The sequence below is a fragment of the Lampris incognitus genome, chromosome 7, assembly GCF_029633865.1.
Source record: "Lampris incognitus isolate fLamInc1 chromosome 7, fLamInc1.hap2, whole genome shotgun sequence".
Lineage (NCBI taxonomy): Eukaryota > Metazoa > Chordata > Actinopteri > Lampriformes > Lampridae > Lampris > Lampris incognitus.
In genome coordinates this window covers 27,524,105-27,551,202 of record NC_079217.1, presented here as the reverse complement: position 1 = coordinate 27,551,202, position 27,098 = coordinate 27,524,105, and the positions used below count along the sequence as shown (strand labels likewise).

The following is a 27,098-nucleotide window of genomic DNA, read 5'->3' as shown; positions in this document are numbered from 1 at the left end:
TTCCTGCCCTTAAGGCTTATCTGAACATTTACTATAGAGAATCCTCTATAAAGTTCTTGCAATAAAGGTTGTCTCTCCTTTTCCTTCTTTCAAGAGGAAAGCATTGAGTCATCTTGTTTGGTTAAGACAGGCAAAATATGGCATTTTCTGTCCAATTGTTATTTGTAGCTATGGAGGTGCCTGGGAGTGAATTTGTTCCAGAATCAGTTTATATAGCTGTTGCATTTTTAAGGCTCTTCTTTTGGTTCTCATAGTAAATGGACAACAACGTAACTGTACTTTTCAGAATGCGAAAACTATCGATGATGCTTGATGTATTTATAATTTTCTACCTGCATTTGCAACTTAAATGCTAGTCAAGCTATTGCAGTGAACTGAACATGAGGGAACCATTCACTAAAAATCAAATCGGCCTCTATCTTACCTCAAGTCAGATTGTGGGATGAGCACATGGCCCATGGAAAGCATGCCTAGGCCACCCAGTTCCTTGGGAGTGTAGAACACCACAGGTGGGAATCGACTGGGCATTTTGGAGTTGAGACCGATTTTGATACGAGTTTGAATCTTGTTCTCACACTTGACCAGTAGGTCAAGTAGCTCCTGAGTGTTGACCACTGCTTCACGGAAGTATGTCATGAGGCCAATAAGCGCTGTGTTCCATTTGTTCACAATCTGGAGGGGATAAAAAGGGCCATATAAATCACTTATAACTAAAGTACCTTATTACATCCTGCCCTACCTGACACACTAATCGAACTTTATTGTAACAAAGTAAAATGATCATCAATTGAAACAACAATGTTTGCTTTTTGAAAATGGCATACCTTGACAAAGAAAAGAAAAACATTTGAGGCAACAGTGTTTGCTTACCTTGGTGAATGTGGTAGACCCAGAGGCCATGAGGATCTGACGCACTCTATTGTGAAAGCGCTGCATGGATTCATCATCCACTCGCAGGAAACACTGTGCTGTTCTCTCTTTGGTTACCTACACAGAGGAATACAAAATGCACATCTGAAGAAAAGCCCGCAGAAGAAAGAGTAAGGGTGTATCTTGTACAGATCAATGACAAGATGCTATTTACAAAGGTTATCCAGTCAAGCTGCATGTCATACTGTAAACTATGACATAACATTTTGAAGGTGCGTGACAGTGAAAAGAAATGTCAAATGTCGATTCAGTTTAGCTACCAAATACGTAATCAACCCTCATCTACCCACAAAGGCCTTAAGGAGGAAAAGCATTTTTGGCAACATGAGTTTTTGATCAATGTGGGTTTCTCGCCACCATGCCCACCTCATTCTGCAGGTTCCAAACACCATCTTTGTGGGTAAACTCCTCATAGCTGGTGCGGCATTTGGGAAGGATGCGACACTCAAAGCCACACATGTTAAAGAGCAGATTGGGGTTGTCTTTGCTGTAGACTGACACAAAGCTGTTCTCCCACTGGATAGTGGTCACTGACCGAGGCAGCCGGTTCTTGATGTCCCAGAAAACTGCACGACCACTGAGAAGGTTTGAAGAGAGAGACAATACCCATTATTTCTCACTAAAAATTCTGAACATGCACTTTATTATAAATGGTAAAATATTTTCAGAGATTAAAACAGCAAACTTAAAACAGCAAATAGTTAAGTGGAGTTACTCACAGGTTGACATCGTGCTTCATTAGTCTCATACGAGCATCACGGGGCCAGCACTTCTTGTTGTTGTATCCCACAATGTTCTCATTGTTGGGGTCTGGGTGCTCTGTCAGGTACCTCTGAATCAAGTCTCTGGCTTCATCAGCTGAAAACCTGGACACATGTAAAGCATTTCATAATCAGTTGAAATATAAGAAGAATAACTTAAAGCATAAAAAAGCATTAAATTGTATTCCAGCATGGATTACAACAGACCTAGTACTAAGTAAAAATATTTTCTAAGGATCGACCGATTATCGGTCTGGCCGATTATTGGCTTAGATATTTGTCATTTTTCATGTTATCGTTATCGGCATATTTTTATCAGCCAGCCGATTTTTCTTTCTCGCATATTGAAAATTTTCATTATTTCCTTTCATACAGAAAAAAAGGTTTTGAAACAATCACATGAAAAGGAGAGATGTAAAAAGAGGAAAAACGGGAAACTTGTAAAAAAAATGGCAAGCAAGAATGGTCAAGGTGTGTGTTCAAAAGCATAACTACAGCGTTATCAGGAGTAAAATCTATTAAACACTCCAATAAATGCAGCAATCAAATTTCACAGCACAGGAGCAAGGTTATGAAAATAAACTTCAAAATGAAGCAACAACCTTTTTTAGCTGGAACTCACCTGAACATTTTACAAGGCATTTCTAAATGTTGCAAAAGTCTTTAAACCTTCTCAGCGTTGGCACCATCATTCCTTCAAAATACATTATTGACAGTTGCTTTTAAAAACTGTCATAAACTTTCATAAAGGGAGAGAGCAAAGGCCAACTCTTTGGTAAACTGGTAGAGCCGTCGATGAATATTGCAAATTCGTATATTACTGAATCATGAAGGAAAAAAAAAAAACACACACACAGGAGGGTTTGCTCAGTGTCCCATTCCTCAACTCCCATGCCAGTTACTCCTGCTGAATCTCCAAACTGGGAGCGCACAGACTCCCATCTACTGCAGGTAACACACTGACTTAAGGTTATGTTATATAAGTATATATAAGTGCCTCGTGCAACCTCACTTCGAAAAACCTGAACTATCACTTTAAAGATAAGAGAAAGGGAACATAATGACACTAATGTACATTTTTCCATTCAGTTCAGTCAAAGCCTGCACTTTAACCAATTTATGTGGAATTATTTTAATATTATCATTATTCAGTTTGATCAATGTTAATCCTGCTGTCCATGCTGTTTAATTCATTCCACTTTCAAGTTTTGAAAGTTATTTATTTTTAATTAAAAAAAATATTTTTTTCAAATCTTTTCTGTTTTACACAAAATTCAATCATATGTTCATTTAAAGGCCGCCTTGTGTTGGGGTTTGTGTTGCTGTAAATTTTGGCACAAGTTTTTTTTACATTTACTGCAACTGAATATCACCTCCAAATATTGGTTATCGGCCATCATAACGTACCAATAATCGATATCAGTATCGGCCCTAAAAAAAAAAAACATATCGGTCAACCCCTACTATTTTCTATTAGAATTGTTAAAAAAAAACTGCAAAACATTCGGATATGATGTAATTTACCATACTTCCCAGGCAATAAGTTGCTGTTTTTACTTGTCTGGCTGGTCCTGCAACTTCTTTCCAAAGCGACATATACAATGTAATTTTGTTTGACGAATACGCTGCATTTCAACTAAGGCCACTAGATGATACTGTTTATTCTTGTGACTCAATTGAAAATACAATACTTCAGGACAGCAGCTCTGGGAGCGGGTGGTCAAAAAATAAACTGCGGGTCCTGGAATTTAGCTATTGCTAACCAGAAGAATAGAGTGAACAAATAAAGTGGAAAAGAGGATCAAAGCAGGTCATTGTAATACAACGGAAAAGCAAGGCATGTCTGATATTTGTAAAAATTTCTCAGTTGTTACTGACAATGATGGAAATGAACTGGACTTTGCTAGTTGCAACAAATGTGCAAAAGTACTGAGCTACAATGTTCACAAATCTGCCACCTCTGGGTTGAGGCGACATACCTGCTCCGTTCTACCCAATCAAAGTAAGCTATCCTTCAAAGACAAAGCACTTCTTCCTGCACATATCAAACAAGATACTACCAAGAAACGTGTCGCATTTTGCTGTAGACATTCGGTCGTTTGACTTCGTTGCCAGGAAAGGCTTTGTTGACATAGAATGGAATGGAATAGAAAGACTGTTGTCATTGTACAGAATACATTGATCAGTGCGTTAAAACACAGGGAAACGAAACAAAATAAAACCTCAGCAAAACAATCACAGCCAACATGTTCTAAAATAAGTTAAATAAATAAATACAGGGGCGTCCAGGTGGTGTGGCGATCTATTCCATTGCCTACCAACACAGGGATCACTGGTTCGAATCCCCGTGTTACCTCCGGCTTGGTCGGGCATCCCTACAGACAGTTGGCTGTGTCTATGGGTGGGAAGCCAGATGTGGGTATGTGTCCTGGTCGCTGGACTAGCGCCTCCTCTGGTCAGTCGGGGCGCCTGTTCGGGGGGGCGGGGGGAACTGGGGGGAAGAGCACGATCCTCCCACGTGCTACGTTCCCCTGGCAAAACGCTTCACTGTCAGGTGAAAAGAAGCAGCTGGCGACTCCACATGTATCAGAGGAGGCATGTGGTGGTCTGTAGCCCTCCACAGCTGAGCAGAGGGGATGGAGCAGCAACCGGGATGGCTCGGAAGAGTGGGGCAATTGGCCGGATACAAGTGTGGGGGGGGGGTTGAAATAAATCAATAAATGCAATCTAATTTTGCCCTAGGTGTACTTATTGCACTAGAATAAGTAATTAGATAACTAATGTTACTGTGTCTGTGAATGTTCTCATTCATCCAGGTCATGGTTATCCAAAGGAGTTGAATCAAGTGCAACTGGACTTGGTATATATCCGTGAAGACGTTTCGCCTCTCATCCAAGAGGCTTCCTCAGTTCGTGCCTTTCTGACCAAACCAAGCTACTCTGACTGGCTGGTGATGAGACTCAGAATTTATGCCATCCTTTCATCTCAACCCAGGAGACTCAAGAAGCCTAGCCTCCGAGAACAACAGTCGGTCACTAACGGCTCCAACGACTCTCATGACCACTGAACAATGAAGTCGAAACTAACACCCCCAACAACCGTCGCTGCTAAACAAATGCAAATCAATAGCTCCGATAACGACGGGCGCGGCCATAACATCGGTACACCAATGAGCCACTCATATCTATGGCTCTGTTAGCGACGGGCGTTGTTAAACATTGGGACACAAAGAGCCACGCATATCAATAGCTCTGACAACGACTCCTAGAGGATAAATTCTGAGTCTCATCACCAGCCAAACTGAGGAAGCCTCTTGGATGAGAGGCGAAACGTCTTCACGGATATATACCAAGTCCAGTTACACTTGGTTCAACTCCTTTGGATAATGTTACCGTCCACCCTTGACCCCCACCAATTTGCCTACTGACAAAATAGATTCACTGATGACGCAATAGCCACTACATTCCATACTAACCTCAAGTGCTTCAAGTTCCACGGTGTCCACATTACCGAGGACCTCACCTGGGATGAACACACCAGCCATGTAGTGAAAAAGGCACAACAATGCCTCTTTCACCTCAGGCAACTCAAGAAGTTCGGCATGGGACAAGAGATTCTACAGGCCTTCTAGAGGCCCAACCAAGAGCGTCCTGACTGGATGCATCACCGCCTGACATGGGAACTGTACTGCCCACAGCCGCAAAATGCTGCAGAGGGTTGTGCGGACAGCCCAGGACATCAGTGGATCAGAGTTTCCCTCTATCCAGGACATATACGTATAATGGACGTCGTGTCAGCAAAGCCCGTAGGATTATCAATGACCCCAGCCACCCCAACTATGGACTGTTCCAGCTGCTACCGTCAGGCAGCAGTACTGCAGCCTCAAAGCCCGGACCAGTAGGCTCCGGAACAGCTTTTTCCACCAAGCAACCAGGCTTTTGAACAAAGAACATTAAAGACACTAAGCCTGTTGCCGGACTGACTGGTACTGACCTATGATCTTCAATGGATCATCAGTTTACACACACACACACACACACACACACACACACACACACACACACGCGCACGCAAACAACTACACACACATATGCACACTTATTAAGGCACAGCCTATATACACACAGCATCTTGCATACACCACACACCATTTATCATTATTACTGCTTTTTTGTTTTATTGCTATTGTTGCTGCAGTATTGAGGAACTGAAACACAAGAATTTTACTTTCTTATTCTTAGAGATGTAACAATAAAAGATCTTGAATCTTGAATTATTGGACTAGTATGAATGTAATTATGCACTAGAATGTAATTTCACTACGTTATTACCTACAGGTATGCATCTCTATCAATAAATACTACGCAGTAAAATAATGCGTTTTCCCTGCGGGATGGAAGCAGAAACAAAATCAGTGGAACCCTACTGTGCAGGCGTGACTGATCAGAATGTTTGTGGGTCCAAGTGGGAGTGAAAACACACACATTGTGGGAGTAGGTGGTAACTGTCAGAAATCTAGCAGGAGCAGGATTAGGTAAACAGTCCCGCACAGGGCTCTACACTATACCACCATATGCGACTTATACACCAAATCAACTTAATGTTTTTTTTTCCTCGCAACAACACGTTTTTTGCTGAGTGCAACTTATCCTCAAGTGCGACTTGTACTCTGGTAGTGTTTTTAATTACTCTTGATCTCACCTGAAAAAGATGTGAATGCGGTCTATGTAGCGGCAGTAGAGACGGATTGGATGGGCACTCTCTGTGACTGTGTCCTGGAAACTGAGGAAGTCATTCGGCATTTGGGGTGGGCCAGCCATCTCACTAGCACGGTGCAGACCAAGCACCAGCAGGTCCATCACCAGGCCATAATACTGTACAATAAATGAGGCAAACTGGAGCCCCCTAATGATACCATAAGAGTTGGTGTGGTTCATGTCCTAGAGGGGTAGGGAGAAGAAAAAATATTGAAAGATTTAAGCCAACCAGCAACAAAAAAATTGTATATTACCAAAATAAACTACAGCCAACAACAAGATTAAGGTTTTTGGTTAGGGTTATTGTATATGCGTTAAGAAATCAAGCATCTTTATATATACACATGCCAAATTAGATCAAAAAAGATGAGGAAAAGAAAAGATTAGTTCCTACAAATCTTTTCTAGGAAGTGATCAGTGGCAACTGAATGCTGACCTTGTAGTTAATAACAACATTGTTCTTGGCTGTCATATAATCAGCAATGTTGTGATCCACAATGAGACGCAGCAGCCTATTCAGCAGGGTCAAGTCAATCTTCTCGTACATCTTCTCGTAGCGGGACTCCAGCATCACATTGCATTCACCTTCTGTGGTGTCCCAAACGTCCTGCAAATTGTTAATCCCTGTGCAATATTGAAAAGACCACATTCAGATTTGGTTTGACTGTTGTTCTCTTCATAATTCATTTCTTGCCAACTTAATACTATTATCAGTTAGAGAAGACATTGATTTCAGTGGCATTTTTATTTAGCGGTTAAGTGTTCATACTGCCATCACTCTTCTACCACAAATGCCACTGAGCTAAACACCATTGCTATTCCCTCCATTCACATCTTGATTTAACCACAAAAAAGCTGAACATATTTCCTGACCTTGGCACCACTTGTACACCAAAAGTGGCGGAGGCTCTGTGTCTGCAGGTTTGATCCAAGGTGGAAAGAGGCGTCTCTTATCTGCTTCATACCACAGATATTGGTCAAGGTAAGCATCAGTGATCTTCTCCAGGGGCTCCACATCATAGACTGGCACCAAGTGGCTGTACAGGTCCATGAATTCAATACCCACCTGAAAATGGGGAGAGGGCAGGGATTAAAGACAGATTGGGACTGATAGAGATTATTTGGGAAATGTCAGTGTTTATACTGGAGCACTGCAAAGATTGTAACAAAATAATGTTGCAATAATCATCATTTCTAGTGAGTATCTGAAAAGCACTACCTCCAAGTTTGCTTGACAGCTTTGACTGAGCTGTGCTACATGTGACATTAATATTCAATCATTCTGTTGAGCAACAGATGCCAGAACTTTGCTGTCTTGGGTTAGGACTTTGAATTATTACACTATAAATAGCCTGACTAAGTTATTTGATCAAGAACTGGGATTATCTGGCATCCAGAGCTAAGAAAACTAAGTTGTTGTTGTTGTTGTTGTTGAAAGTGTTTGTTTGTTAACACTTTGGTAGACAATGGAGCAAAAACTGACCTGTAGTTTTTAGTTATGGTGACATTTCCAATATGTTTGTCATTTATTTTACCCATGCAAAAGCTACCCTGTGTTTATGGAATCATGGTATATCCAAGTTTCAAGATGGATCTTTGAGATGCATTAGATGTATTAGTCTAGTTCAGACGTGGGCAACTGGTGGCCTGTGGGCCGCATTCAGCCCCCGTCCTCACTCAGTACAGCCCGTGGCTCAATTTCCAAATATCAATAAATTGTTGGTTTCACAGGTGTTTGACCACATTTGAACAGGATCCCAATTGTAATTATACTGTCCAATGATAGAGGGCACTCCCTCGAAACACAAAAGGCCTGTAGCCAAGCAACTGCTTGCACATGGTCTCGTCTTGATCTTGACTGGCCTACTCCGCAATGACACAAAAGGAGAGACATGAGCGGCAAAAAAAAAGAAACCTTGACCTAGAGAACCGTGTCTTCCAGGCAAGATGGGAAACGGAATATATTTTTTACGGAATTCAAAGGAAAACCTCTGTGTTAAGTGTGCCTGGAAACAAAATCAGCCATGAAGGATTTCAACTTGAGTCGCCACTACAATACCACACACAAACAAATATGGCATGTACACTGGAGGTGCCATAGCCACTATCATCACTGACCTCAAAGGAAAAATACACCGACAGCAGAGCCTTTTTACCAAAGCCACGTCTACACAAGAGTCCTCTCTCAAGGCATCTTATTCCGTTTCCCTTGAGCTTGCTCAAGCAAAGAAGCCCTTGTCAGATGGCAAAACAGTGAAGCTATGTGCAGCTATGTGCAGTAGAGATGGCTAAAGCTTTTGGAGATAACATAGCTAAGAACTTTGAAAATGTCTCCGTCTCATCGCACAGTGACGCTAAGAATTTCTGACATTCAAAATCATGTCGAGGGAAAGCTAAAACAAGTCATGCATGACTGCAAGTACTTCTTAGCATTGGATGAGTACAGCTGTGATGGATGTTAGCCAGCTTCTCATTTACACAAGAGCCATTGACAGTTCATTTAAGTGCACGAGGAGTTATTGAAACTGGTGTCTTTGCATGACACTGCCAAGGGCAAGGATGTTTTCAACACCATTAAAAGTGTTGTAAGTGAGCATGGGGGCTTTGACAAGCTTTCAGCTGTTCTTACCGATAGCGCACCATTCAATGCGAGGAAGATGCACTGGATTTGCCAGGCTCCTCCAACAGAGTGGAATTGACTGTCCAATATTGCGTTGCATCATACATCAGGTGGCTAACATTGCTAGCTAACTATTGATATATGGTTATGAATGTGGGTTTTCTTTGTGAGAGTTTTTATCATAGGCTAAATCCTATTTCATTTTGATCGTACAGGAAGACCTCTATGCCAAGACAATGAACTTCAGCCATGTCATGGATTTAGTTACCAAGGTTACCAATCCCATTCGAGGGAGGAACAGGTCTCTCAATCATAGGAAGTTTGTAGCCTTTTTGGATGAAGCCAGTGCCATTTATAGGGGTTTATAGACGAATACTGAGATCAGATGGAGGAGCCACGCTGAAACCCCAGTGTTCTTGGAGGACCGCATTAGATGTAATGCAAGTGCTTACTGCAGTAAATACAGCGAAACAGATTTTCGCTGCAACATGGCCTTCCTTGAGGATATTACCTCGCATCTTAATCACCTTAATATGCAGTTGCAGGTAAGAGGCCAAATTGTGTCGAATCTCTATGCTCATGTAAACGCATTTAAGCGTGAATTAGCCTATTCGAAGAAGGCTTTTCATCCGACCATTCAAATTTGTCACACTTTCCTGCCTGTGAAGAGATGCACAAAGATGTCCCTGAATGTCAGAAAATATTTCTCAAGTACAGAACAGACATAGAACACTGCAGCAGTGGGGCATCCGGGTAGCGTGGCAGTCTATTCCGTTGCCTACCGACACAGGGAGCCCGATTCGAATCCCCATGTAACCTCCAGCTTGGTTGGGCATCCCCACAGAGACAATTGGCTGTGTCTACGGGTGGGAAGCCAAATGTGGGTATGTGTCCTGGTCGCTGCACTAGCACCTCCTCTGGCTGGTCGAGGTGCCTGTTCAGAAGGGAGGGGGAACTGGGGGGAATAACATGATCCTCCCACACGCTACATCCCCCTGGCGAAACTCCTCACTGTCAGGTGAAAAGAAGCGGCTGGTGACTTCACATGTATCAGAGGAGGGATGTGGTAGTCTGCAGCCCCCCCCCAGATTGGCAGAGGGGGTGGAGCAGCAACCAGGACGGCTCGGAAGAGTGGGGTAATTGGCCAGATACAACTGGGGAGAAAAAAAGAAAGGGGGGGGGGACTGCAGCAGCAGTTCAAGGAACGCTTTCAAGATTTCCATGCCATGCAGCCATGAATTGTGTTATTCACTGACCCCCTCTCTGCTACTGTCAGTGAGCAACTCCCAGAGTTGCAGCTTGAACTTTGCAAACTACAGTCAGACTCCTTCTTTCAAGCAAAGCGCAATGAGAGAGGAATTTCATTTTGGAGACTACTACCCCGAGTCTTGCTTTCCACTCCTCTGGGATTTTTTCACTCCTCAGGGATTTTGCACTCTCAATGGCCAGCATGTTTGGGAGGGAGAACTTACATCTGTAAGAGCAGCCTCTCAACAATGAAGCACATCAAGTCAAACAAGATGAAACAGGCTGATAGATGAAACTCTGTTCCAGCTCATGCAGATTGGATGCACAAACATTGATAGTCTATTGTACGCCAGCAGGAGACACCACAGGTATCTCATTAAGACAGAACTTTATACTGATCCACCTGGGGTGAGTTTCAATGGCTTCATCAGTGTATGAATGTGTGTGTGAATGGGTGAATGTGAGGCACACATTGTAAAAAAGTGCTTTCTGTGGTCAGTAGACGAGAAAAGTGCTTTATAAAATGTAGCCCATTTACCATTTTGAGCTAAATACATGTTTATTTGAAACATCTCATGGAATGGGAGGGCAGAATAGAAATGCACTAGAAACATGAATATTAGTTGTTGCACTTAGTGTGAATGTTAACTTTTGTACCATTATTGAATTATGATTTTTGAGACCCCATTGCACTGAAATAATGGTATATCACTCAGGAATATGGACATTTTGTATCTGTGTTCTTCTTCTTTCAGCTTTTTCTGTTTTTCAGGGGTCACCACAGCAGATTTTAGTTTCCATCAGGACCCTGTGAGGGCACAGCACCAATGCTGGCTGTTGTTAATGCAGACCCTGACCAATCCAGCATGGTCTTGTCAATTGACATACTGATTTGGCAAAATTTTATGGACACCTTTTGTTTCTGTGTTAAGTTCATTAAATAGAAATGTTAGTATAATAAACTTTGATTTCTGGTATATATTTTATTCTTTTCATTAAATAGTTGCTATAATTTGTTAACTGAGTGATGGGGTTACAGTATCCCACTAATGGAAGTGCACAGTCACAATCTGGCCCTCTGGTAGTAAGGATACAATTTTTGTGGCCCTCTCTATCATCGAAGTTGCCCATCCCTGGTCTAGTTTATGTTGAATGTTGGTTTCAGCGCTTATATTTTTTACTCTGACCTCTTTAAAGGCTCTCTGGGTTAGCAAGTGACGCTTGATCCTGGACAGGGCTTCATGGGGGTTGTCATACGCCTGCTCTATCAGACCCAGTTCCTCCCTCTGAGACTGGTTCAGACGAGACTTCACACTTTGAAAACAAAGAATACATAAAATGAAGGTAAAATGTTAAGTGATTAAAAAACCCTTCATAATAACAAAGGTTTTTCCATGTCATGGTATGCTTATCATCATGCCAAATAATGCTGTATCAAATGCCATGAAAAGGGCAGTCGTATATTACCTGTACGCTTCCTTTAGCCTTTCGAGGGCCAGGATGAGAAGCTTGGTGTCATGTTTGTAGGAAAGTGGGGGGAATGGGATTGGTGAAAAGCGTCGGCTTTCAAGCCAGTGTACTGTGGTGGTGTAGATGGCCACTGCCTCTTCAGCTGTAATGTAAGGACCATCCTGCGGGCAGAATAAAGATACTTCAAATGTAACACATACCAAAATGAGAAGTCCCTGGAATAGAATGGTTGCGCTCTGGGGAAGCAATGATAGTACTTATTACTGCCAGTGCATTTTACTTTTTTAACATTCGTTGATTCCAAGTAGCATCACTGAAAAAATACAGAGGTGAGTCATTTGTATGCACACTAAACAGAAGAATGAAATATTACACCTTTCATCATCGCACAGCTCTACTAGAATATTCCCCCCATCTGCGAAAATTAATTATCTATCCAACCATCCATTATCTGAACCGCTTATCCTGCTCTCAGGGCCGTGGGGATGCTGGAGCCTATTCCAGTAGTCACTGGGCAGCAGGCAGGGAGGCACGCGCGCACGCACACACCCATACCTAGGGACAATTTAGTACGGCCAATTCACCTGACTTACATGTCTTTGGACTGTGGGAGGAAACCAGAGCCCTCAGAGGAAACCCACGCAGACATGGGGAGAACATTCAAACTCCCCACAGAGGACGACCCGGGATGACCCACCAAGGTTAAACTACCCCGGGGCTCAAACCCAGGACCTTCTTGCTGTGAGGTGACTACGCTAACCACTGCGCCACCGTAGCTTATTTAAAACTTAAACTAAAAATAATGATAACACTGAATTGTTTTTGACCCCAACTAGACAGATATCTTCAGTACAGCTTTGGTAAGAGCCAATGTGTTACCTTCAGGTAGTTATGCTGTCTCTCCTGCTCAGCCTTCAGGTAGAGACGAGTCAGTCTCCCAAGGTTCTTCTTGCACACAGTCTTGTCCACAGTGGCTCCACGGCGGATTCGCTCACGGTTGTAGTGAGCAGTGTTAGTCCACCAGTCAGCCTTGGCCTTCACATAACGTAGAATCATATTCTCTATGGGAGTGGGCAGACCTGGCACCTGAAATGGAGCAAAGTTGAACAATTAATCAAATGCATCTGATAAAGATGAGGCCATCCATATTCAGAATCATCTCCCTCAGCTACTTTCCAAAGCTTCACTCAAAGGGATGCAAAACATTTCAGATCTTAATGTGCCTGTGCATGTACATAGTATGTACAAACTATGTACAATGTACAGTTTTCTATATTGGCACTAAAATCAACAAAGGCCATGGCAGTGATCATTATTGAAGGCACACATATTGTTAACTATGAACCAGCTTTTACCCAATGCCAAAATAAATAGCTCACAGCTAATGAGATTCAGTTTGTTTCAATGAGGGGTGATGATGAGCTGTTTTACAGGATAGTAGAAAGACACATTAGCAAACCTTTTCTCAAAAGGTCACAAGTGTGCAGGGATGAAAAAGATCTACATGAAAATATCAACTCATTGTTTAAAGAAACAAATTAGTCAGCTAATCCTAAATTCAAATAAAAACATTTCATCATACAAAGATTCCATGCTGCCAATACCGACTGGCTGATATTCTATTAAAAAGGACTCAGCAGAGCCCAATAGTTCCACAGTGCACTGACTTTCCAAGGGATGTTGGCCTTCCAGCATCTCCAGGACTCGCTGAGGTGTTGCAGGATGGTTCTGGCCTTATTCTGCTTGATGCCTTCAGGCATCATGTCCAGGATGTCATGCATCACTGCAGCACGTAGTTCCAGGTCAAAGTGAGACTCGACACGCTGCTTGGTGACAGTCTTGGCCACACCCTTGGAGTGACGCCCTGTTAGGAGTTAGAAAAATGTTGCTTATTCATAATGACTGTTCAAGTTCTTGTAAACTTGGAACCTCGACACATTTGTTTTCAGATGTAAAATAATAGGTCTACTGTGAATCAAATGTCAGTAGAGATTAAAAAAAAAGTGTTTGCAAACCTTCAAACTGTCTGGCAAGCAGGTTACCCAACCACCTCTCCAGCAATGGGGTGATGCCCCTCATGAAGAACAGCCACACCCTCCAGCCAGGAGCCCAGAAGCCACAACCTGGACCCTTGCCAACAGGACCCTATTAAAAACAGGAAAAATTAAATACAACAACAAATCAAGCCAGTGAGTGGTTGTTAAGTGTGACTGGATAATTCAGCATTTGTGGAAAGTCCAAAAACTCACTTCTTAACATGCATAACTGTTGACAAAACAATGAAATTCACATGTTCTTAGGTTTGTACTTACAGTATTGAAGCGGTAGTAAATGAGATGCTTGAGATCCTTGCACATCCGGATTTGTCTCATCAGTTTGTACTTGTACCGGTACATGCCTGTCAGCTGGCCCACATGGGCAAAAATGTACTGAAGCCCATCAGCCAACTACAATACACAGGCAAAGTTCTGGGATTAGAAATGTGTAAAATGATCATGTATTCATCATGCATATGTTGCTATTTTAACAAACTAAGAAACAATAAAAATTTAACTGAAATAGTTTAACCACTGAAAAATTATAAACAATGGCATAACTAAAAAGTGGCTTGACTACTGACATTTATCCTTTTGATCAACAGATTCACCTACAGTGGCTTGCAAAAGTATTCATACCCCTTGAACTTTTCCACATTTTGTCACGTTACGACCACAAACATAAATATATTTTATTGGAATTTTATGTGAAAGACCAACACAAAGTGGCACACAACTGTGAAGTACAAAGAAAATTACACTTGATTTAAAAAAAATTTTACAAATAAAAAAATGAAAAGTGCGATGTGCAAAAGTATTCAGCCCCCTTTTCTCTGAGTGCAACCAATTGCCTTCAGAAGTTGCCTGATGATTGCTGAATGATCGAATGTTGACCTAATGACTAAACAGAGTCAACCTGTGTATAATCTAATCTCAGTACAAATACAGCTGTTCTGTGACGGCCTCAGAGGTTTGTTAAGAGAATATTGGGGAGCAAACAGCATCATGAAGTCCAAGGAACACACCAGACAGGTCAGGGATAAAGTTGTGGAGAAGTTTAAAGCAGGGTTAGGCTATAAAAAGATTTCCAAAGCTTTGAACATCTCACGGAGCACTGTTCAATCCATCATCCGGAAATGGAAAGAGTATGGCACAACTGCAAACCTACCAAGACACGGCCGTCCACCTAGACTTACAGGCCGAACAAGGAGAGCACTGATCAGAGATGCAGCCAAGAGGCCCATGGTGACTCTGGACGAACTGCAGAGATCCACAGCTCAGGTGGGGGAAATCTGTCCACAGCACAACTATTGGTCGTGCACTGCACAAATCTGGCCTTTATGGAAGAGTGGCAAGAAGAAAGCCATTGTTAAAAGAAAACCATAAGAAGACCCGTTTGCAGTTTGCCAGAAGCCATGTGGGGGACACAGCAAACATGTGGAAGAAGCTGCTCTGGTCAGATGAGACCAAAATTGAACTTTTTGGCCTACATGCAAAACGCTATGTGTGGCGGAAAACTAACACTGCACATCACTCTGAACACACCATCCCCACTGTCAAACATGGTGGTGGCAGCATCATGCTCTGGGGGTGCTTCTCTTCAGCAGGGACAGGGAAGATGGTCAGAGCTGATGGGAAGATGGATGGAGCCAAATACAGGGCAATCTTGGAAGAAAACCTGTTGGAGTCTGCAAAAGACTTGAGACTGGGGTGGAGGTTCACCTTCCAGCAGGACAACGACCCTAAACATAAAGCCAGGGCTACAATGGAATGGTTTAAAACACAACATATTCATGTGTTAGAATGGCCCAGTCAAAGTCCAGACCTAAATCCAATTGAGAATCTGTGGCAAGATCTGAAAACTGCCATTCACAAACACTCTCCATCTAATCTGACTGAGCTTGAGCTGTTTTGCAAAAAAGAATGGGCAAAAATTTCAGTCTCTAGATGTGCAAAGCTGGTAAAGACATACCCCAAAAGACTTGCAGCTGTAATTGCAGCAAAAGGCGGTTCCACAAAGTATTGACTCAGGGGGGCTGAATACTTTTGCACACCGCACTTTTCAGTTTTTTATTTGTAAATTTTTTTTTAAATCATGTATAATTTTCTTTGTACTTCACAATTGTGTGCCACTTTGTGTTGGTCTTTCGCATAAAATTCTAATAAAATATATTTATATTTGTGGTCGAAACGTGACAAAATGTGGAAAAGTTCAAGGGGTATGATTACTTTTGCAAGCCACTGTATAACAAGGACAAACTGGAAAAGATCTAGAATATTTTTCCAGAACTACTAGTCAGAAAATGCTAGATTGTGGCAACACTGGAGTAATATCAGTAGTAGAATGGCAAAAACAGGGCACATGGACATAGTTAACTCAATTGTCCTCTGCTGGCCTGGTTGCCCAGTCACTAGATGGCCGCTGAAACCAGAGCTATTGACCCAAGTTCCTGACCTGGAATGCATCAACATTTCCCAGTCTGTACTGAACATGGCTGTCCACCACCAGCTTGCTGAGACGCAGCACTTCCCTGCAGAGATGGAAGGCATTGCCGAATCTGGACTTCTTACGTTCCTGGAGAATGGAAACACATAGACCCAGGCAATGATAGACCCAACACTTTCTTGGTACCATTCAAGGCAAATTTATACACTGCGTTTACAATTCAGTAAAAATTACCCAATTGATTAATCTAATACGGTCACACCATGATCAGGAGAAGAGGATAAATTAGACTTAGTAGAATTATGTATATGCTAACACACTGGTGTCCACAACGTCAGATTCAACTATCCAATCGCCATTGAAGTCAGGCAGTTTGAGTGAATCTTACATTCTGGAACAACCAATCAGGTTTTACCATGGGGTTATCTACTGTATATAACCAATCATTCACCATTCCAGGAAGAAAAACTCTGTGGTGCCGGGAGGTTTTGCTTTGGACCTCATACCTTTGTGGTGAGCGTCTTTACGGGCTTGAGGTTGAAGTTGTAGTCAAGATGCAGGTAGTTGAGGTTCTTGCGGTGGATAAGAAGATTCAACATATTGTACCCTTGCCGGCACACCTGTAAGCCAACCTCAACCCAATCTAGCTTGGTGGACTGAAAGAACTTGGTGGCCTTGAAGGAGCGGAAAAGGTACCTGAAATGTCAATGGAATGTAGAGAAGGAAAACACATTTACAAAAGATCTAGTTTACGAGCAAACCAAGAGAGTAATATATTATATATTTGATACATTGACTCCAGGCTGTAACAGGATGTTTATCAATACACAGTTGCTGAAAAAAATTCAAGATTCTCACCTCTTCTTCTGAGCCTTGGGTGGTCTGTGTTTGAGAGCATTCAGCACATAGTACTTCAACAGTTTCTGGTAGGACACACGCACTTTCACAGGCTGGCCTGCTGGACAGTGCTCACGGTACCTAATAAGTGACATCAAGTCTGACTAATTAAATACTTCTTGAGTATGAGGCTTAGAATATAAAAAGTTAAATTATGCAAAGAGTCAGTGTCACCCCCACCAAACCCACTTAATTATGCAATTTGTCTTCTTCCCTCTCCAAAAAGTCATGCAACATTTGACACATTAAATCAACAATTTTCTCACCAGTTCTTAATGAGGGGGATGTCAATGGCACGCCTGGTCCGCCCAGAGCGCAAGTTGAAGGGCCTGGGTGCCCATAGCAGAGCAATACCATTGGCTGTGTTGTCTGTGTAGAGAGGCGTTTCCTTCAGAAAGGGCTCCACATACTCCGGCAGCTCAAACTCCTCATCATCATCTGGCAGAGGCTCCTGACTCTGATTTAGTACAGTACATCGGATCAAGAACATGCAAAAGTGCTTTCCCCCACAATTAGACTTACAATCAAACTGTTGCTTTAACCACAGTCACGTCTAAATGTTAACTGATCACCTGCAATTGTAGCCAGTCATTAAAACTAAAATGTTCATTTATTTTCATCTTCCTGCAATTCTTACGCATAGGCAAGTAGACAAATGCAAGTGCGCCTCTGTAGGAGGACTGCATTCAAGACTCAATTTCCAAAATTTTGTGAAGACAAAAAAGGCAGAAGACAGCCAGCTATGCCTACCTTAACAGAGTGTCTATGGGAAATTGGATTGATTAGAGGGTCAAAGTAGAATGCCGGGAGATCTGGATCCTCTGTCTTGATAAAAACCACATTGGGGGTGTGGTACCTGAAGAGGAAAGAGGTTTTTAATTCATCTGATGTTTGGTTGTTGTGCTTTGTTTGAAACTGAATTCCAAACCAAATGCCTTCAATACAGAATATAAACAACCACATGACTATTTCCTCAAAGAGTAAATCCTTTGTGAGGCTTTTGGTAAATAATAAGTTTTCCCTTTTCATTACTGTTCAACTGCACTGTACGCAGGGTTGGGTAACAGAAAACAAGTAACAGTATTACATATTCACAATATAGAAATCAAGTATGTGTATTCAGCCCAAGTTTCATTTTCAAACAGCAGTATTCGGATTACAGTAACTATAAATTGTGAGAACACTTAAAACACTTCCATCCTAAGCTTCAGCGTTACTGGTGGGACTATAAAGCTCACATTTCATTGCTGGGCGAGAATGAGCCCACATGAAAATTGATAACAGAGCGTAATGAAATCATCTGGTAGGCTTAGGCCATAGTCTGCAACCCAGTACCAATGAAGTACATGGGGGAAAAAAATCTAATTTACCGCAATAGATTTACTACATACATCGTAGCTCATGTACTGTGTGCATGCGTGTGTCTGCAAGCAGTTCCATTGAGTACATGTGTTTCTTTGTCATAACCTATTTCTCAGTAATACAACATAGGTGAGGTGGGGTCAAGTGAAAAGCTCCCTTGTGAAACCAAAATGTCCAATACACCCTGGCACCAACCCTGCTCCTAATCAAATTATCATACAATCTTGTAAAAAACTATGAATCATTTTCAAATCAGCTCATCCACATTTCCCCCTGTGCACACCACACATTGGTAGAGTGCAGCAGTAATTTGCAGATGTTCAATTCATTGAGATAATGGCATGGCAATACTAGCAATATCCAGGAAAAAGAAACAATGTGACATAAATACTATTAATGATACAGCACAAATTCTAAATGTAATCAGAATAATTAACTCTTGAGTATTCTAACTGAAAACATTACTGATTATATTTGGGATGATGTAGTCGGTATTCAGGCACCATTCAGCCCAACCCTAACTGTATAGATCAGAAAATGTATGTGTTTTAGTCATTACTTGTAAAATCCAAACTCTTTTGCTCTCAAATCAGGTGAATGTGTGCGTGTGTGTTCAAACATTTCAGTTTTGGGAATTAGGTGATGCATACCATAAATACTTTTTCATTAACAGTGGAGTAAACAGTTTGGAAGGAAATTGACTTTTTTTTCTTTCATTCATTACTAGAGGAACTTCTCTGACCAGGTGAGATGGACATGGTGTGGCAGGTTGTTATACAGGTAGGGGAAGGCAATTTTGTATTCCGTCCTGATAGGTTGTCTGATGATAATCTTGTTGATGTCATTAAACTCATTCCAGTCTTCATCCCTACGAGAAGGTTAAAAAAGCAGTTGAGGGAAAAACAAATCTAGCTTGAATAAATTAATGTATATATCGCTTACACGGGTAGGGCAAAATATTAAAATTCTTAACATGAGGAAAATACAAGAAATGGAATTTTCATATAAAAACATGGAAGAAAAACCCCTTCACTGACATGTTTTCACATGCATCAGCACATTGTGAACCATACCCTACACAATGCAACACAGATGAAGAAATGTGTCTTCAGCTGTGTTGCTCATTAACAGTAGCAGGGGTTCCTTACTGGAGGTTGATGTCCCTGACCAGGGGCTCAAACTTGGGTCCTCCAGGGATGGCCATGTTTAGGGCCTTGGAGGTGAAGAAGGCCTTCAGGTCAAACAGGTAGAAGTAATTGTAGTCAACCAGGTCAGTCAGCAGCTGGTTGGCCAGACGATAGAGGGTTGACATCATTGGCAGGGTGAACTGCCATCGACGGTAGGTGGTGCCATTCACATACCTGCCACAGAGACAACAAAGAATTATCTTCATACTTAACTCCAAATAAATGGGAATACTACATCAAAGTCCTAAAATCACATAGTATAACATGGTAAATTGTTAGGTTTGGCAAAATACAGAGGAACTTTCCAATAATAGGTAGCGTAACTATTAATTCTTGAATGTTATTTGAGAATCAAGTCATTTACTTGGTGGTGTCTTTGAGGGGCTGGTGCTCATAGAACCAGTCTACAACAGAGGCATCCTCCTCAGGATCCAGTTCCATCTGAATGGCTTCCAAGGGCTCCACATCAAGTATGTTGTCAGCATAGTCCAGTGGCGGCTCCTCATCGTCAAATGGTGGGAATCGCATACGCTTGAAGTGTCGGCGATCACGCTTCTCACGACGCATCATGATCCACATGGCACTGCAAAAGGGTTTAGAAAGGATTAACAAAGATTAGGAAGAACTATTAACATGAGAACGACCGGGATTTCACTTCTACCAAAAACGACCATGGGCGGTCAAAATTACCACCAGTTTTCAAACTCTATATTCTGCCAATATAAATACCCAATTGAAATATTAATGCGCTGCATATGTTAGTATGTCTGTTAAGAAATTACTGACACCAAAATTGACATTTCAACAACTATAATACTATTTTTAAACATTTTAAGCTTCAGAGACATGGTCACACTTGAACAGCAAAATTGAAAATATTACCTGAAAAACAAAACAGAAAACACATATCGCTAATCTAACAAAGCCTATAAAATGTGAAATGTAAAAAAATAACTGAAAATAACCATTGACGGTCCCAAACAACAACCGGAACTTAAAAACTACTAGAACTACCAGGGACCGCCACAGTTTTTAAACTCTATATTCTGTCAAGATAAATACCCAACTGAGATATGCACTGCATATGTTATATGCAATGCGTAACATACGTTATATGATATGCATAGTATGTCTGTTAAGAAACGACTGACACCAAAATTAAGATTTTAACAGCTTAAATACTATTTTTCAAACAATTTAATATCGCCACTGTTCAACACCTGTAAATACTGCAACACCTTGGTGGTAGTCATGGTGCGTGAAACAGTGTCTGTAACCAGACATGTTGGCAAAAATCAAAAATCAAATTTAGACTATTACTCTGCATTGGAGAACGCTAGTGTGTTTCTAGGACAGAGCAATGAACTTCGAAGGAAATGATGCGACCAACACACATTGTAAATAGTGACATGACGCGCAAATTACGAGCTGTCTTTCTGATGGCTCATGGTCGTTTTAGGTACATATTATCAAAACTTTTTTTTGTGCAATTGATCTAAAACTCATTTTAATGCAAATATTTTCTATTTTAGGAGCATTCAGGGAGCGGAAGGTCTATATCTTTTTTTTCCCACAAAGTTATTAAACTTTGAAAATCCAAAACCGTCTACTAGAATTTTGCTTTAGTTGCCTAAAGCGTCACTTTAAAAATGTTTGACTGTAGAAATGTAAATATAGCACCATGCTGCCAATATTTGTATTTTATGTAGTCAATAGAAGTGTTTGTTTTTATACACACAACCAATCTTGAAACTGAGTGAAGCATGACATGTTGCACTTGATTCAACTCCTTTGGATTACCATGACCTGGATGAATGAGAACATTCACAGACATGGCATGTTACTTTTACTTAAGGAACTGTGCTCACCCCCACTGTGCGATATAGACAGGCTCTATGACCCAGGGGATTTCATTGACGAAAGAGATGGCTCCAGTGATGTGGTAGAGTACAGGTACATCTCTAATCTGCTCCCAGGGCATGGGCATGTTCTCCAGCAGCTTTAGTACTGCATGTGGCATATACTTCAACGCACTGTAGAACACAGACACAAAAGAAGGGCGCAAAATGGACAAAAGGACTAGTTTATAGATATCTTCAACAGAAAGCATTGGTATGAAAATATATTTCTAAGTTTTAAGAATTTGTGCTCAAAAGTAATCAATTACTAACAACTTGTACTATTTTAAAGTACAATTAAAAGCATTTCCTGTATCTAAAGGAGAGACACTTCTCAGCAAAGTAAAAAAGATGTGGAAATATTAAAAGGACAAAACTGATGCAAAACTACTCCTACATGGGTTGTTTGTATTTACCCAAGATAGACCCTCTTGTCATGGCGAAATTTCCTGTTGGTCATGTCCCCATGGTCCCTGATGATCTTGCGGACATGCTCAGGTGGCATGTCCTCCTTCTGAGCATCCACAAAGCCAAACTTTCTTTTCTCCGAGTAGCGTTTGGCCTGCAACTGCTGCCATTTTCTTGCTAAAGAGGAGAAAATTTTGATATGAAACCTTAAAATGTAATGTTTCATGCTTACCCTAATTTTTTACCTTGTATGCATGTCAAATTGAGATTTTAGAATACAAATAGTTGTGTTTGAACATGACATACCTTTCTCTTGAAGTTTTTCCTCACTCATATAATCTGGGACTTGAGCTGGGGGCGTTATTCCTGGAGGCATCCCCCCAGGAACCCCTCTGTAGGGGAACGCAGCTGCCATAACACCTTTCAACTGTAAACACAAAATCCAAACAGAATAAACATTCGTCAATTGAAAAAGCTCACCTGAATGACATAAGTGAAGCACCGGAACACGATTAATCGAACCTAGACGGTTTTAAAACTAACGTTTCGACGCAGTCTGTATCTTGTTCAGAGTTCCCACAGTCCCCAATCAGTGTACGTGACAGACTCATAATTAAGATGCCAAGCCACGTCAGTAAAACTTTGCTTATTATAAAAACAAATGCACTGAACTGTAATTACAATTACCTTGGCTGGTTAATGGCGACGGGTAATCTATCGATCATGAAGTTATCGGGTATACTGGCCTCGTTGTAACTTTTACTTAATCGGGCATAAATGTCTTCTCATTTCACAGTATGGTTCAAAGTGCGAAACTAACTTGGCTAGCTAGCGTTAATCTAAATGAAACCTAGCGTAACGCTGGCTAAGACTAGAGCATTAGTGTAAAGCGAAGGTTGTTTTCATAACAATTACCCAATCGTTCCTCGATGGTAACGTTACATGTATAATATCTTTATCTAAGACAACTAAATTCCATAGTTTACTTGTATTAACATTTAGCAAAGAGTAAACCTGGATGAAGTAAAAGCTAAGCTACTTAGCATTAGCTAAAATAAACGCTAACATCGGCATAGCTAATGACACAATAACTAGCCAGTCGTGAGTATTTGAAGCAATAATTACATTAAATCCCAAGGCAGCTACTTGATCTGGAAGAAACCACTGGCTCGCATACAACTACCAAATCATTTCGGTTTTCTTTGGGGGTTTTTTTCAGTCCAATACTTTTCCTCGCTTAGACTTATGCTATTTTCATGTCTTCCTGAGAGAGCAGCGTGCCCTGCTAGCAACGAACGATACACGATGTAGGCAATTTATTGAAATTCACAGAGAACCACTTCCGGAAAGAGCCTGACTCGCGGCGCCACCGTAATATTGCAAATGCCCGGATGAATACACCGGAAGTTAACGTTCCGTTTTTTTTTTACTTTATTGAAAACAGTATCAAATACAAAACATAAGGAACACATAAAGACAAAATACAACACAACGCAAGGCCCAGCGGTGCAGGCAAAAAAAGTGTCATTCAAAAGGTGAAAACTCTGCACCAAATTCAGTTCAGGCTGCTCCAACATCAGTCCAGCGAGTTCACAAACGATTCATATAAATATACAGTCCTCATGGCTTTACAGTTCTTTGAATGTTTTATGGCATCCATATATTCATTGAGTTCATTTTTGAAAACGGGGGCAAATGGTTTAGAACCATTGAATTTGTTTTTGTGGATGTAATGTTTAGCAAGTAAAAATACAAGATTTATTATAAAATATTTTCCGTCACATTGTATCTTAAAATCAATCAAACCAAAGACTACTACTACTTTTGGCTGCTCCCGTTAGGGGTCGCCACAGCGGATCATCCGTTTCAATTTCTCCCTGTCCTCTGCAGCTTCCTCTGTCACACCAGCCACCTGCATGTACTCCCTCACCACATCCATAAACCTCCTCTTTGGCCTTCCTCTTTTCCTCTCCCCTGGCAGCTCCATATTCAACATCCTTCTCCCAATATACCCAGCATCTCTCCCCCACACATGTCCAAGCCATCTCAATCTTGCCTCTCTTGCTTTGTCTCCAAACCGTCCAACCTGAGCTGTCCCTCTAATAAAATCGTCCCTAATCCTGTCCTTCTTCGTTACTCCCAGTTAAAATCTTAGCATCTTCAACTCTGCCACCTCCAGCTTCGCCTCCTGTCTTTTCGTCAGTGCCACTGTCTCCAAACCATATGACATAGTCATAGCTGGTCTCACAACCATCTTGTAAATCTTACCTTTAACTCTTGCTCATACCCTTCTGTCGCAAATCACTCCTGACACTCTTCTCCACCCACTCCACCTTGCCTGCACTCTCTTCTTCACCTCTCTCTGCACTCCCCGTTGCATGATAAAATACCTAGCGCAGTATATCCCTGGTGAGGCCACCATAATGGTGCCACTAAAACAGCTGCTATGGAAGGATAATGTGTGGCAGTGGCAACATGAACATGATGATGCAGTCAACAAACTGAAGCATGCCCTCACAAATGCTCATGTGCTCAGGTTCTTCGATCCAAAGAAACAGCTCATAATACAGGCTGGTGCATCTAAAGATGGCCTGGGGGCATGTCTCTTACAAGAGGGCCACCAAAAGCCTATGCATCAAAGACACTGACTGAGACCTAAAAGAACTATGCACAAATTGAGAAGGAACTCTTAGTTATTGTCTTCTCTGTCAAAAAATTCCACCAGTATGTGTATGGGGTGAGGGTGAATGTTCAGTCAGACCACAAACCATTGCAAAAACATCCTGAGAAAGCCACTTGGAACAGCTCCTTCCAGACTGCAGAGAATGCTGCTTCAGCTGCAGCGATATGACTTAAATGTCACCTACACACCGGGTAAAGATCTACTGATTGCAGACACACTCTCAGGAGCTGTCATACAAGAACAGCACACGTCAGCAGATGACATCATGGACGAGAAAGTTGTCTCTGCTTGGAGCCCACAGATGCCCTGAGTACAGAGACTCTAGAGCAGCTCAAGGGTGGAACAAAGAAAGATGAAACACTGCAGCTGTTGCAAGTCATACACAGAGATGGTTGGACCCGACACAGGAAGCAAGAAGATTCAAGACTGACACTATACTGGCCTATCAGACACACAGTGGCTGTGAGGGAAGGAATAATGTTTGCTGGATAATCCTCCCAAGCACAATGAGAACAGAAATGCTACAAAAGCTACATATAGCTCATCAAGGGATGCAGCGGACTAAAGCGCTGGCCAGGAAGCACTGGTACTGGACTGGAATGACAAGAGACATAAAACAAATTGTTGAGACTTGTGGGACGTGCCAGCAGTTCCAGCCAGAAACCAGAAGGAGCCACTGATCTCAATCTCACATGACATCCCTGAGCTTCCTTGGCTCCAAGTTGGGGCTGACATCTTTGAAATAGAAGGTCAGTCATTTTTCTTGATAGTAGACTACCTCTCAAAATACCCAGAGGCACTGAACGTTAAGGACAATACATCACACACTGTGATCAGCCAGATGAAATCATTTTTCTCTAGAATAGGAATACCAAAAGAGTGTGACCATGTTCCATTTGCAAGTCAGGAAATGAGAAACTTTGCAATGTCATGGGGCATAAAACTCATTCACTCCAGTCCGGGGTTATGTACAGTCAAATGGATTAGCTGAGAGAATGGTGAAAACCATGAAACTCGTGCTGAAGAAAGCACAGATCCTCATCTCGCACTTCTCAACCTGAAGAACACACCTGTAACAGGTATGGAGTATTCCCCAGCACAAATGCTCATGGGCAGAGTCCTCAGAAGCACTCTACTGAGCTCCAGCACAGTTCTCCACCCAGCAGTGCCCAAAGATGTACACTCAACTCTCCAAAATCTACAGAAAAGACAGCAGCAGTACTACAATAAAGGAGCAAAGTGGCTTCCAGAACTGCACCCAGATAGTACTGTTCACATGGAGACAGCAGAAGGTTGGTGCCCAGTTGTGGTCACAGCACAGAGGGGTGAACCACGGTCCTATGACATAGTGACAACTTCAGGACAGCACTACAGATGCAACCAACACCATCTGAGGAAAACACCACCCAGCACTCAGATGAACTCAGAAACAGACTTAACAGATGAAGGGCAAACCAACCCACCAGACGCAGGTACAGCAGAGAGTGTTGACATCGAGCTCTCATCGTTGTCAAGGCCTGCTCAAACCAGGAGTAGTCGAGTTATTCGACCACCTGAGAGGTACAGAGACTTTCTGATGAGCCTGCGGTGAGAGTCGCACTCCAGCTATGCTCATTTAAAAAAAAAACATTTCAAGAAGAAAATGTGATTTGAAATGTCAGAATATTTGAAATATATTCTTTTCTTTGCAGGGAGAAGTCAATATTATGTTCTCAGACACTGAAATGGCATTGTTATGTTTGACATTCCCAAAACAGTCACAGAAGAGTTACTATAGATCATCTGTAATATTTGAGCAGCAAGTTCAGTTTTTTTCTTATGTTAAAGCAAATGTGTGAGGTAGACAAAAACAGTGATGAGACACAAAGTTAAATCCTAAACAGATCTTCATTATAGCAATGTAGAAGTGTAACTTTCATGTTGAGAAAGGACGATGTAGTATAAAGTGCCGCGCACTGATACTAATACAAAAATTGATGATGGGCAGTAACTGTTTGTGATTCGTCCGGCAATGTGTTAAGTGTATGTGTAAGCAGCACGGGTTGTCATTAATAAAGTCAGCTCATGCAGTCAAAGTCAAGTCTCTGTATATTCATCAGCTAAGTCGAGTCTTGTAAAACCATAAACAGTAACCCCTCCCCATTAAGTTTTCAACAACTTGAGTTCTGTAGGTTTGAATATCAAATGATCTATTATGAGCATTATGAAAAGAAAAACTTTTAAAAAACGAAAAAACATGTTATATGCCAAGTGAAAAAATACGACCAGTCTCCACTTAAGAAAAAAAAAAAAAACAAACAAAAAAACAAAAAAGAAAAGATGGGTTAGGGCAGCAGAAACGTTTTGTTTTTGTTTTTTGGTTTGATTTGTTTTTTTTTTTATGTACAGGGCTGTA

At 41.6% G+C, this 27,098-nt stretch overlaps 1 protein-coding gene across 2 annotated transcripts in view; it reads right to left on the bottom strand.

Moving 5' to 3' along the window:
• prpf8 (pre-mRNA processing factor 8) overlaps positions 1 to 23,298 on the bottom strand; it is a 47,263-nt gene extending 23,965 nt beyond the window's left edge. The window contains exons 1-25 of one of the 2 annotated variants that reach the window (XM_056283047.1): positions 23,146 to 23,298; positions 22,327 to 22,447; positions 22,029 to 22,197; positions 21,583 to 21,747; positions 20,079 to 20,297; positions 19,676 to 19,888; positions 19,270 to 19,395; positions 17,916 to 18,021; positions 17,432 to 17,622; positions 17,127 to 17,246; positions 16,775 to 16,964; positions 16,278 to 16,397; positions 14,099 to 14,233; positions 13,802 to 13,931; positions 13,454 to 13,650; positions 12,666 to 12,872; positions 11,784 to 11,947; positions 11,504 to 11,630; positions 7,322 to 7,514; positions 6,885 to 7,072; positions 6,393 to 6,631; positions 1,650 to 1,796; positions 1,297 to 1,507; positions 871 to 987; positions 425 to 672 (exon numbers count right to left, since the gene is read on the bottom strand). In XM_056283047.1, the coding sequence (XP_056139022.1) occupies positions 425 to 672; positions 871 to 987; positions 1,297 to 1,507; positions 1,650 to 1,796; positions 6,393 to 6,631; positions 6,885 to 7,072; positions 7,322 to 7,514; positions 11,504 to 11,630; positions 11,784 to 11,947; positions 12,666 to 12,872; positions 13,454 to 13,650; positions 13,802 to 13,931; positions 14,099 to 14,233; positions 16,278 to 16,397; positions 16,775 to 16,964; positions 17,127 to 17,246; positions 17,432 to 17,622; positions 17,916 to 18,021; positions 19,270 to 19,395; positions 19,676 to 19,888; positions 20,079 to 20,297; positions 21,583 to 21,747; positions 22,029 to 22,197; positions 22,327 to 22,435 (4,031 nt within the window). In that variant the 5' untranslated portion in view covers positions 22,436 to 22,447; positions 23,146 to 23,298. Of the gene's footprint in view, positions 1 to 424; positions 673 to 870; positions 988 to 1,296; positions 1,508 to 1,649; positions 1,797 to 6,392; positions 6,632 to 6,884; positions 7,073 to 7,321; positions 7,515 to 11,503; positions 11,631 to 11,783; positions 11,948 to 12,665; positions 12,873 to 13,453; positions 13,651 to 13,801; positions 13,932 to 14,098; positions 14,234 to 16,277; positions 16,398 to 16,774; positions 16,965 to 17,126; positions 17,247 to 17,431; positions 17,623 to 17,915; positions 18,022 to 19,269; positions 19,396 to 19,675; positions 19,889 to 20,078; positions 20,298 to 21,582; positions 21,748 to 22,028; positions 22,198 to 22,326; positions 22,448 to 22,707; positions 22,764 to 23,145 lie in introns of those variants that run through there. The other variant, XM_056283048.1, reaches the window with a different exon arrangement.
• Positions 23,299 to 27,098: the final 3,800 nt, after the last annotated feature.